Below are 13,154 nucleotides of genomic sequence, written 5' to 3' on the forward strand. Positions count from 1 at the left end.
TCAGGACCTTTCAGGAGCGACAGGCTTACTGTAGTTGTACATGTATGCTGCAGCGACATCTATCGGAATTATCAAAGTATGCAGTTCAGTTATCATCCCTAGATCGTAGCCTCAATATACAATTTTTGTCAGTTCGAAAGTAAGAAAGCCATTATAGACTTAGAGGCTAGGGTTTTCGACGTCACTTTAGTTTTTTTTTTCGGAAATTCCATTTTGTCAGATTTTATTTGCCCGCCAGCCTAAACATGACAAAATAGAAAGTCCGACGAAAACGCCTAAAAAAACGTTTTCAAAAACGCCGGAGCCTTGTCATTGGACGACAAACGACACATGTATGCTTCGAACCAACATTTTCAGGGGGTAACTCTGGTTTAGTACCCCGGGTACGAATACCGTCATTTGATAGTTACGTCCCTCCTTCTTTTCTTCATTTGACACTCGTATAATGAGTTTTCATCGTTGTTCACAAAGTAAACTACAGTGGTCGTCTAAAAGGAACTCTCTTTGTTCCTGGACGAATACACCTGTCGGCGCCTTTGTTCTTAAAGTGTACCAACTATCACCTGTCAACCATACCTGTCTGTTATGGTCATTAAGAGCGGTGACTAAGCCACGTTTTTGTCAAAACAACTTCTGCATACACTATAAAAGACACTGGGTGTCTTGAACATGTAAAACATTATGAGGAAAACCTTTACCACAGAAAACGTTTCTACGTATACGTTTCGTGTACGTCATGAAAAAAAGAAAGTTGAAAGATGAGGAATGTTTTGAACAGATATAGCTTGCTTAGAAAACTGATACCCCAGAAAACAATGCTGTGTTCACGTTTTGTGAAAGACTTCGAAAAAGAAAGAAAGAAAGTCGAAAGATTCTAGCCAAACGGTTTTTAGTTTAGCAGCAAAATAAATACATTTTGGCAAAGATGTTGAAGGATTTGTTCATAAGCTTTGCGAACGCTTATAACCGGAGTACAGCCCCGCTAACCACAACGCTATAATAGTGGCTTGTGCCTTGACAGAACGCAATGCCCAATCTTCTTAACTGAGATAATCTTAAACTCAAACACACCGTGTATTGAGACCAACACGTTCTCGAAGCCATGCAAAGAAAAGAATGAATGCCGCGACCAAAAAGCGGTATTGCTTAAGTGGTATTTGTTTAGTTAACTATGTATACATCTTCTTTTAGATGGCTTGTCAGTCGGATAACGAATTAGAATGGGAAGCCGTTTAGTGTGCTATGCTCGTTATGACAAGTGGTGTTAATCTCTATACGCTTTTCTGTTCAGCAATAGGCACGACTTCAATAGCCGCATTGTTGTATTAACTCCTTAGTGCTTTACGTTATTACCTTCGTCAAGCTAGGTTATAATTAGAGCCCCTGTCATGCATTCAGGACCTCTCCACGACTTTGCTCCCCGATCCTTGTAGTATTGCTGTTTAATAGCTGTGGCCATACATCATATGCTTGTCGAGGAGTAAAGTTCGTTCACTAGTACTTTTAGATGATCTAACAGTTTAAGATGGTGAAATGACGATCGAAGCTATGAAGGTTCAGAAATCCTTGCATTATATATTCTACACCACTGGCACACAATCAAAAAAATAAACATAACGCTGCAAATAACAAGTCAAATAGATCTGTATTAACCAAACATATTTCATACCATTCATTCAAATAACAAACAACAAACTATTATAAATTCACTACCTTTCCACAATGACTATTGAATGAGATTGTACCAACTTTTGAAGGCTTATTTGAAATTGAATTAGATTTTTTTACAATGAAGCCTCAATATTGATAGAATTGCCATATACACTACATTAGCAACAAATATCTTCACTTCAACAAATTGTTTTTATTTGGCTTAAGTTTTACAAAATACATTATCACATAACAACATCATGACAATTAATCATAGAAAACACAGCGTAATTGTACTTTCCTGAAAATGCTTCACACTCAAAAGTTTGGAAAAATCTGTACATGTTTAACTCGGACGTATTGCTCTGTGAAATAATTCACTTAAAATATCATTTTGATACCTGCAAGTCAAATGGCTGATAGAGGTTTATTTGCAATATTGAAAACAACAGCTCTGAAATTTTATGGCCATGGCAGCTTGGTGTATTTCAACAGTGTATTGCTCACGCCTACATCGCAAATTCTCTATTCTCAATACTAGCGCTAACTAAAGCTAGATAAGACATCATAAGTCTAAGATGAAATTTCTCACCCAAGAGAATTTTACATTTATTAGATGACATTTCATCCTGCGAACAGGACGTCTATATTCTTTGGTGGTTGTGACACGTTAAGTTGTCAAATGTCTCCATATTGTAATGCACTAATTTCACTTTCCCCATTGCAATGCTCGAATGAAGAATTCAGCATAATTTTCAGTCCACATTACACAAAGTTATTCAAGTCATGGAATTCGAAGTTATTCATAATACGCCTGTGAGGCGTGATGCATTCTGGTCTAAAGTCAAAAAATTAAGATTCCTGGCAAATAGATTAAAAAAATGGCCAGGGGCCTTGGACAACTTTTCATCATATGTATACTGCGAGGAAACTTATTGTTGAAGCACCCGCGAAAAATGTCCAGCAAGTAACGTCATCACCGGATGTGACGTCAGGCAATGACGTCAGGTCGTTTCAGACGATTTTTTCCTCAGGGATAGTGGTGAGCGCGAGGAACTTGGCCTTCATGTCCTGAGTGGCCTGCACGTGGTGCGTGTCCTGAACCGGTTTGATCTGGCTCTTCTGTTTGTTGGTCCTCTCCAGCTCTCTTCTGCGCATGCTCCGCAGGTTTTCCCCGTCCTTCTCCTCCTTCTCGTTGGCGAGTTCGAGCTGCGCGACCTCCTGAAGGTCACGTTCCATGTCCTCAAGGACGGCCTTCTCCACTCGAACCTGGGGGAGGAAGGAGCGATTTTTATTTTCATCAAAGGGATCATTTTCATCAATACTCTTGTTACGATATTCTCCATTTACTCTAGTTGTTTAGTCTCTACCAGGCTTCTTTGCTTGATAATTGTTGACCAACAAAGTAGATTGTGGTGAAATGGCAACGGGAAAAATACTTTACCGGGGGAGTTAGCCGGTCATATAATTACACAATTGCTTGCAAAGAAGTCTGGTAGAGACTATACTTTTTTTAAACTTGCAAGCCAAACAGCGATGCAGTGGTCAGTTCTTCCCGTGATGCTCCACTGCATCTAACTCAAAGAAGGAAGGAAGGGTGTTAATGTTAGTCCGCATGCGCATATATTTTACAAGTTATATTGTTTAGTTGGTTAAGGTGTAAAAATCACCGCATGCGCCTAAACCCTGGCCGCTAAGTTGATAAATTCTGCTAAACGCATGCGCGTGCATATCATCAGGGAGAAACATAAGCATGCCAATTGGAGTACATGTATGCATTCTTAAAAGTCATTCCCATCATGCAACAGGACCTTCCTGGGCAACTCACCACTTCCGGATCTATTTCGTCGTCTGACGTGATTTCAGTTTCCTCTTTCAATAACCAGACCTGTCATACATGTTGACAACAGTAGATATTTATGTATACTTAATACGTTTCTAATATGATACATATTCAATTGGAATACTTGTGTCTTGAATACTTTATATCATATCTCCTGAAGTACCAATAATTCTATGGCATTGCAAATACAAACTTTTTTCTATTTAAGACATTCTTCTGAGCTGTGCATCGAAGACGTGTACCGACCTCCTTCATCTTTCTGACCGCCTCCTCCAGCGCGCGTTCCGTCATGAAGTGTTTCCTCTCCATCAGCTCGTTCTCCCGCTCCAGGCGGTGCAGCCTCTCCTCAGCCAGCATCTTCCGCCGCGCCTCGTCCTCTTTCTGAAAGGGCGAGAATTTTATTTTTTAACTTCGGTTTTTGACAGACAAGGACGACGTGGCACTGCACTCAATTTTTTATAACTTATATTAACAGTGCCACGTACAAATAACAACATACCCATTTTTTTATACACCTTGGCGAAGTGAGGAAAGTCGTGTAAAGTGCCTTTCCCAAGGGCACATCATCGGTAGCGTCAGGGGGATTCGAAGTCTCTTGGTTCTAGGCCGAACACCCTGCCGTTACGCCACACGACCCCACAAAAGATTTCAGCAATAGATTAACAAGCTTTAGCAAAGGAAGGTTTTATCCATTCATTCACTACTGGAGTATAGCGATACTTTGTGATTGTTACATCAATTCTTTAGATTTAGACAAGGAATGATGATGGTGGTTATGGCGATGATGGCGATGATGGTGATGATGGTGATGATAATGCTGCTGCTGATGATGAAGACGGTGGTGATGGTGTCGATGATAAAGATAATGATGATGTCAAGATGTGTGGAAACTTGGTATTGTATTATTTTAAAAATAAAAGGAACCAGTAAAATATGTCCAATCAAGGAGGTCCAATACAGTCAGAACTACAACACAAAGAAACAGGTTTGCAAACTTTGGCATTTTCAAGCCTTACCTGTTTTTGAAGAAGTTGAACTTTCTTTGCCGCTTCCTTTGCCTCCTTCTGCGCTTCTTCATTTTCTTCTTCCAGTTTTCTCTGCTGATTCTTGAACTTTTTCACCTCTTTGTCAACCTCGAACTTCATCTTGGCCTGTAACCAGGAAACGGAAATGACTTCATTATTGTAAATGATTTCCTTTGAAGATTTAGACAAATATTCATTTTGTCATTTTGACACTTAACTGCGATGTGACCGCTGGCTCAAAAAAACTCTTAGCATAGCAAGCGACTTTTTTGAGCCAGCGGTCACTACGGAGGATTGGTACTCAGGTTAATGACAAAGACGGTTGCTGCTTTCCTTTTGTTTTTGGGCCTTCAAGTGATTTCATATTTTGAATTTTGTTACTTTCTTTACCAGAAATGGTGCATTAGGACTTCCGTTAACACCTTAGAAAAACGACACCAAAGCCAAACCCGACAACAACTTGAGTCCGCCTGGTCTTATTAACCACAAAAACGAGACAGACGAAACACGACGAAAGGAAAATATCTGCTTGAATACACTTAACTCACCTGCTGTGCGTTCAGTTTCTTCCTCAGTAACTCATTGCTTCTTAAGAGTCTCTTACATTCCAATGTCTTTTCCTGTAGTTTGGACTGAAGGTCCTTAATTCTCTGCGAGTTCCGATGGTCCTTAGCAACGGAGTCATCCTTAACTCCTCTCAACTTGGCCACAGCAGCGTCCCTTTCCTTGGTTATGCTCTGTTTTTCCTGCAAGGCTTTGGTCAGCTTCTGTTCGAGATCTTGTTTAGCTCTCTCGTGCTCTTCCATGGTTGTCTTTAAGTCAGCGTAAAGCCCTCGCGTTTCCTCTTCCGCGAGTTTCAGCGCGATTTTCAGTTCTTCGTTGTCAAGGCCCTCGTACGGGTCTATTTCCGGTTCCTCCTCAGGTACTTCCGGTCTCCCTCCCGTCGCCATGGTTACTACCCTGGATTTGTTTTCTTCAGGTTATGATCTACAGGTGTAGAGCTGTAGTTGGAAAGAATACAATCAACGTTACAAATGACCAAATGTCAATCGTCGATGGAAATATACATATCAACTTTTGTGACGTCGCGTTGGCAGAAGGGTTAGGGTGTTTGACCCAGGACACAGGGGACACTGTATTCTGTAGATCTGTAGCCGGCATAACATACGGAGGCTGGCCACAAGAAACCACGAACAGATCTACAGAATACACTGTATTCTGTAGATCTGTAGCCGGCATAACATACGGAGGCTGGCCACAAGAAACCACGAATCGAGTATGTTATGCTATCAAACCTTGATAAAGCACATTATAAGCCCCAAAAATAAAAGCCCACCGGTGGCATGTCAGGGGATACGAATTCAGAACCCTGTGCCAGTCCTGGGTCATACACCCAGGCCCTAACCCTTCTGCCAACGCGACGTCACAAAAGTTTGTACCCACAGCCCCACTTTCCGCACTGTTGGATCAGGTAATCCTGTCACAATAACACGCCGCTCCCGTAGCGCGTTTCATCCCACCTGCCAGTTTGGGCGTCTTTTCTTTCAAGTGCTCCTCGAGAAACGTCTCAAGAACCTTTCCGAAGTAACTAGGGCCAACACGAGCCGCTTAAGTGGACAGGGATTTATGTGAGGACTAAAAACATTCGCTTTCACACGGGAAACTTCCCACGCTTGTCTATCGTCGATTTTACATATATATAACGTTATATACCTTGAGGCCCTTATTTGCATAATCAATGAGAAACATCTATAATACGTCACTCGAAAAGGTTAACATCATTTGGCGAAGGTATGAGGTCATGGAACTCATTTGAAATTCAGTTTTGCATGGGATTCTACTTTCATGCAATGATTACCACATTATATTTATACATGTATGGAACGTTAAGAAAAACTATAATTAGCGAAAATGTAAATTAACCACCAGCTCCGTTCTTTTCTGGATCATCTGCCTACAATAAGGAGGCTACACAGACTACACTACCGTGTATGGTTAGCAATTTCGCTATTTTTCCAATTAGAGGATCTAATCTTATCTAATTCAATATTAGCTTATTTGTGTCTTCTGTTCAAAGCTATATGGTTCGGTAGTAACAAAGAAACGCTTCGAGCTGATTGAGATTTGAGTATCGCTTAGTAACACCTTGTTGTAACAAAGCCTCATGACATATAGGAATCACGGACAATTTAGTTCGTAGGGACTAAGTCCATGGTTGAAGTGTACTTCATGCACGAGATCTGTTCTAGTAGAGTGCTTCCTGTAGTATGTTTTGATAAAACGGAGTATCATAACAAAAATGTACCACATAAAAGTAGACCGCCATCCAATGGTCATATAAAGATGCGGAAATGACGCACATATCGAAGTTGGTACTGGCAACGCGACCATAGATAATATTGACTGAAACAACACCTAAACAAATGTTGTGTGCTTAGGTACGTATCATTATCCTTGTTGATGACCGTTTCAGGCATGTTTTTACACTAATTTTGCATACCGTATTGTTTACCCTTACAAGAAAAATTGACGGTTCTTGGTGGCAAATGTCACACCGTTTGCCCATCATTCGTTTGAATATGGATAACATACAACGTGCTCGAGATTTGCTATGTAGGTCTTCCCAATTTAATTAATCTCTAAGCAGATGTTGGTGGAGGGTAAATCGTTCCGTTTTCCTAGCCGCCATTAGATATGTCAAACTGCAAACTGCATAGAATAGGGCCACTAGAAAAAGAAACGATTTAGTCTCCACCAACATCTGCTTGGAGATTACAAGAAGACAGCGGTGTCAAAAGTGGAGGAGAGTGTCGTGACATACCCGATGTGTTCTACCATAACATTCACAGTCTACAAGTCTGCTAACGGGCCGTCACTTAAGTTTCCACCACTGTTTGTTTAACAGACGTTAACGGAAGACATTACAACATACCTCACTTACGTGTTAACAGACAACCGGTACCGTCTGCACTTTACAGGATAGTCTTACACTTCGACATGGGAAAGTCAAACAACATTTAGGATGCCAAAATGCAGGGATAACGGAAATACCTGACCTTACACAATAGCTCTATAATTGTACCATCATGTTGCTACTCTCAAAGCAGAGGTTGGTGGAGAAGATTGTGACCTTTTTATTATATGCCCCGTTTTCTGTCGGGACTCTCCACCGAAAACGGGGCATGTGATGAAAAGGTCACTATTTTCTCCACCAACTTCTGCTTGGAGAGTATATGTTGTTGCTTGCTAATTGACTAGTAAGAACTATCCTACCACTGTGATGAATCAATATGTATATGCGAAAATGAAAATAATCGAACATCACAACTGAACGATGACATTATTGTAACAAAGTTTTAGGTCTAGATTTGTTGTCAACATTGTTTTCTTGTGAAGAACATTTTCTTTCTGGTGAAGAACATTTTCTTCCTTGAATATGCATTCTTCATTAGATAATATAAGAACTAGAACAATGCATTATGTTTACAAAATATGATACATTCACTGCCTTTGTAAGATTTTTGAAGACGGTCACAGGGAAACAGCATAAGGAAATGTGATAAAACGTGACCAAAACCGGAACGTATTTTTTTCTAAAAGCCACCACATCGAACGTAGAAACGTAAGCTTTGGAAAATGTCCTTGATTTCTAGCGATTCTTTTCTCAGCTTGCTGCAGTTTCTAGCTGATTCAACGAGCAAAAACACTTCGCACACTACACAATCCAGCATGAGGCCGAAATCTCACACGTAGAAAAACAAGGTCCAATCGTGACGTCAAACACACCTGTCACACATAAAACCATCGTTACAAACGCTCTAACGCTACATTTTGTTCACAAATCTAACCTACTTGTCAAGACATACCTGTGAAAAGTCCAGAACTCTTTTAACAACCAATCCAGGGGAGTAAAAGAAAGAAACTAGCGGTAGAATTTGGTCCCGACGATGGAAAAACACCGCTAAACAGCCTGGAAACTATAACGTTGCTAGCCGGCTGACTGGCCCCGCCCAGAATGCATTGCGGCACCTAGCGGTACTGCATCTCGAACCTCGGACAAACATCGGGTTTAGGCGAGGTCATTCAACATATCTTTCTAAAGTTCTAGCTGTAAGAACGTTTTAAGCGTTACTAACAATTTTGAATCAAATATCTCATGTGAAATTGCAACCACAACAAAGAAAAAACGTTACAGCAATTCTTAAAATCCTCAATAACTCTAATGGCAACTAAAAAAAATGTAACACTTGTTCTTTTTGGTCTTTGATAAAGACGATTATTATCAATTAGAACTAACACACAGACTTAAGCAAACAATCCTCATGTGAAACATTCAACTCTATCTGAAATGCTTTGCAAAACAAGTGAAGAGATCTAAGGCTTTTAATGAAAGTCTATAGCTTATTTTGTGTATTCTCTCGCTGTCAGGGGCTGATTGGGCCCCCTCCCTGACCAGTGGAAGGGATGCTAGAAGCTTGATTTAGTCAGGCTAGTCCACAGCTGTTCTCCGGACATACTTCACCATCGACTGATAGATAAGAAAGTCTTCTCACACGAACTTCATAACTTCGCGTGCAACAGCACCTGTTCTTATCTCAACATTCCCACGAGCCTGCTCTTCAAATACTGTTATCTTTCCAAGCTGTTGTTGTACATTTACCGATGATTTAACCGCGAGAAAGTCACATGGGGTGGTATTATGCTCTCCGAAAAGACTTGTTGAACGCTTTTTTAAAAATTCTTTATTCTATTTTTTTATCTTACCTTGGCTAAGAACTCGAGTTAGTATGATTCCTGTAGCGTCTCTAATAAACAGGCTTTTAGGGCTTACAATGTTTTTTTTCGGACGGCATATCAGTTCTATATGAACTCGATTTTCTGATGACAACCTCTGTAGAGACTACGCTTATAGGCCAATTTTCGCTTTTTTTCAGCAAGCAAAGGAGTTTGGTAGAGCCACGCGCTTAAACTGAATTGAATGCCGTACAGGTTGTACTTATCAGACGTGTTTGCCATTCTGTCCGCCACGGTTGGACAGCGGGGAAAGAAATCCATTGTTCCGTTGAGAAAGCAGCCAGTGTTGTGTTAGACCGACATCAGTAACTAACACGCGACCCTACCCTTTACGCTTTGCTGGCAATGGACAATATTGTAACACGTCATAACTTTGTAACGACAAGAAACTTATAACCTTGACCCTCAGTCCGCCATCTTGGAATCGATTTTTTTTCTTCAAACTTAGTTATTCGATAAAAAAACATCCATATGGCCATGCTTTCAGTCTTTATCAATGAATAATTTCATATTTACAATAAAACGGCATTGTCCAGGTATTTCGTCATTGACCATCGTGATATATTCAGTAACGGGAGAGGAGGCACGAGTCTGTAGTGTCCCAAGAATTTAGCAAAGCACACGTGGTCACTAACTCTTAGTGCCAAAGTTATTAAGCGTTATGAATATTTACTTTCTTGTTCAAAAAGCTATTTGCAGTTGCCATATCTAATTTCATTGGAAGTTGAAACATAGTCTGTGTTGTATAGCAGGCATGGCCGACCGTCTGTGTAACACATACACTAGCATATACCAAGTACTTTTCAATCGTCTTTTACAATGCTCGATGTGAGGGGAGCTTCCATATGATAGTAAATGGCTGTGGACTGGTAGCAAAGAATGATTCGGTAGTCATGTCCACAAATAAATCAGGGATAGCCACCATTTTGGTCACAACGAAGTTTACAATGCATTAGGATAGAAAACAGTGAATCGTATAACAAAAGAAGAAAGGTATAAATCAATTTCAAAAGTGATGAAAGTTACTTACTGCTCAGTCCGATCCTGGTTCGTTTGAAATACACCTCATATGATACGTCGTCACCCCGGCCCTCCACGCTTCTCTTCCACCTTTTCAATCGATATATATGTGTCCATCAACCAATCGTTACCTCAGTCAAAACAAGAAGATAACCTCGCATATAGTCCGATAATGGACGTACACGTCTCGTACTTAGCTGTGCTCAGGCTATTAGCCTTGGCAACTGTCACCTTCGCGATATTCCGGGGGACTTTGTAGCGATAGCTCCCGTCAATATGTACCCAGGAGCCACTAGATACCAATCTGTGCTTACTTTGGAGCAACAGAATGCTGAGATATCTAGATCTCTTAATTTGGACAACCTGGCTGAAAGATATTGTGATGTAGGTCCCGTCCTAGCTGTACGGTCGTCCGGTGGTTACTGATAATATGATTACAGTACTCTTGATCTGCAGCGTTGGTCCTGGAATAGTCTCTTCGCGCGGTGACAGCGCTATGTTGTTTCCCTCAGAGCGCTGGTAACGTACATGTATGGCTGAGTTTGTGATGTTTACCGGTCATTAGCGGTACGGTTCGCTGATGTAGTCCCCCTGTGTGGTCAAAGGGGCACCGGGATGAGAGCTTGTCGAAGGCAGGTTGTTGGATACTGCCGCCGTGGTTCTCGACTCCGAGCGGCGACTTTAATTAATCCCACAACAGACAGACGACGGGGGGAGAGAAAAACATTCGGAAGCTACCATTTTCAGTTCAGAATTTTGCAACAGACCAATTGTTAACATAAAGTTTTAAAATTGGCTTTTTATGTGTCTTAAGTTGTAGCAAACACACTATAGTGTAATAACGCACCATTCAGTCAAGTTTGAACTCATTGATTGAGTTTTTCTACTTCATTAAAATTAGACGACCCCTTAGAACGTGCTACGATGGAATGTTCTTGGCAAATACAACTCAACCTCTGAAGCAAACACTGCCCACGTCAAAAGCCTTCTATATTGTTTTCCTTGCCGCTGGAGTGTTTGCTTGAAAGTTAAAGAAGTATCGACGTTTCGAGTCGCCCCGTCAACTCCGGCGCGACTAGGGCATTCGTGTTGGTGTCAGACCGGGGAAACATGATAGTGGCGCCGTCACATCTGTCACAGGTCGTCGTAAGATTTTCATGTCGAAGGATTTTCAAGAACCAACTGCCAGCAGTGATCCAAAACAGCCTTTTTGGCAACAAGAGAACTCGATTCTGTACGATACATGTACGACTATCTCAAGAATGCCCTCAGTTTTCAATCGTAGGACGAATAAGAATTTTACCAGGCCCTAGGGATACTACATGGTATTGAAATTGTTTAGGTTCATTTGTTGTATCCAAAATTCTCTTTGACAAATTTTGCTGTAGAAATTTGATGACAAGTTCGTTGTTGTCTTGACCTGTTTTTTCTGTGATGACTGAAGCACTGCAGACTGTCTTAGATGAAGCCAGTGTAAAAGTGCATGCTAGAAATGCCCAGATATCGAGGAATGGAATTCACCTCTAAATACAAGTCAATTTTGGTCATTTTTGTCATGGAAGTAAAAGATATGTTAAAAGTGAAGTCGGCATTCGTGACTGTGTTTTGAAGCAAAAGCAACACCATCAAAATCACATACTGAACTGTCCTGGTGTTGTCATGTAAAATAAAGAATCGGTAAAGAAAAACCATAGCGACGATGGCGTTTGTAAGGTCACACGTAGCACATGTAGTGGTTTCTCTGGTATTCGTGGCTATGTTAAGAATCGTTGATAACCTTACAGACAAACATCTCACTAAGTACACTTTAAAGAGTGATCGGCTGAACCATACCTCAAATTTTGCAAAATAAACGCAATATGATGTCACAAGTAAAATGTTCACTGTATAATCATAAATAAAGATCATCTTATATCTCGTCCTTGAGATGTTAAGATTGTCACTTTTCATCTTTTATTTTCTTTTTGATTTAGGAAGATTATTTCTTTAAACTGGCCCAGTTATTGGAATGGTCATAAACTTGTAACGTTACATTCATACACATACACATACACGGACTACTGGATTCTAAGTGTCCTACTCCCATCATATACTAGTGCAGTATAGCCTTAAGGTAAGTTATACTTGTGTCTTTGATTACCGAGACTTTCATGGCCAAGTTTTGTTCCAAAATCTATTTAACCTTGAAAGCTTACATACTCTTCGGCCGTGGCCGTTTTTCAAGAGTTCAAGGGAGGAGGTCAGAGGTCTTGCCTTGTTGGGATGAGGGTAGACTTAACGGGGTAACCAATGACCTCTACAATTGTAGGTGCCTATACGTGTCAAAACATGTGCATTAGGGGTAGGCTTAAATGTTTACAGAAGAGGGCTTTTGTATCCGTTTTTCCAGTGTTTTTTGTAAGTGTTAAGAATGACGCTCAAAATCAGTCACACAAGCTAGTTAATTATGTTCTACAAATCGAACAGAATTCCGAATCTATCCAAGCACCAACAAGCGTCAATCGAAGAGAAGCCGCTAGGGGGCCAACATTGACCTTAATCTTCGTCGATCTTCTTAAGTTCTACGCACATACCAAATTCAATCATAATCCTTCTTGATGTATACCAGCATGAAGATTCGCAAACACTGACACACCGCCGAAAACAATACCTTCATTCACGGAGTTAATAAAACACGGCTGTTGACAACCCCTTCCCCCCACGAACAACCAATACAATACTGATAACATACTCATTAATTCCGTGGACAAGGAGACGTGCCGATGTTAATACGGGGCACTTGCCCAATGATTGTACCCGTGTTCTCACATCTCTCTGATCGT

At 40.8% G+C, this 13,154-nt stretch overlaps 1 protein-coding gene across 3 annotated transcripts; it reads right to left on the reverse strand.

Moving 5' to 3' along the window:
* Window positions 1-2,547: 2,547 nt before the first annotated feature.
* LOC136425410 (uncharacterized) lies at window positions 2,548-11,040 on the reverse strand. 3 transcript variants are annotated; one of them, XM_066414276.1, is made up of 6 exons: window positions 10,343-11,040; window positions 5,067-5,519; window positions 4,510-4,644; window positions 3,740-3,874; window positions 3,479-3,538; window positions 2,548-2,919 (listed from the first exon to the last, which is right to left on the reverse strand). In XM_066414276.1, exons 2-6 carry the CDS (start codon window positions 5,466-5,468, stop codon window positions 2,665-2,667), a joined length of 987 nt encoding a protein of 328 aa, XP_066270373.1. In that variant the 5' UTR covers window positions 5,469-5,519; window positions 10,343-11,040; the 3' UTR covers window positions 2,548-2,664. The 3 variants fall into 3 exon arrangements, with proteins under 3 accessions (XP_066270373.1, XP_066270372.1, XP_066270374.1); XM_066414275.1 differs by lacking the exon at window positions 10,343-11,040 and adding an exon at window positions 8,385-8,569; XM_066414277.1 differs by lacking the exons at window positions 3,479-3,538; window positions 10,343-11,040 and adding an exon at window positions 8,385-8,569.
* Between the last annotated feature and the right edge of the window lie 2,114 nt (window positions 11,041-13,154).

Source organism: Branchiostoma lanceolatum, chromosome 19 (genome assembly GCF_035083965.1).
Source record: "Branchiostoma lanceolatum isolate klBraLanc5 chromosome 19, klBraLanc5.hap2, whole genome shotgun sequence".
Lineage (NCBI taxonomy): Eukaryota > Metazoa > Chordata > Leptocardii > Amphioxiformes > Branchiostomatidae > Branchiostoma > Branchiostoma lanceolatum.

Bases quoted from the DNA above. Each gene is read 5' to 3' on its own strand.
- LOC136425410 (XM_066414276.1), bottom strand. From the start codon at position 5,468: ATGGCGACGGGAGGGAGACCGGAAGTACCTGAGGAGGAACCGGAAATA. The intron at 3,875-4,509 runs GTAAGGCTTGAA...TCGCCCTTTCAG, and splicing joins TTCAACTTCTTCAAAAACAG to AAAGAGGACGAGGCGCGGCG. The intron at 2,920-3,478 runs GTGAGTTGCCCA...TTCCTCCCCCAG, and splicing joins ACGAAATAGATCCGGAAGTG to GTTCGAGTGGAGAAGGCCGT.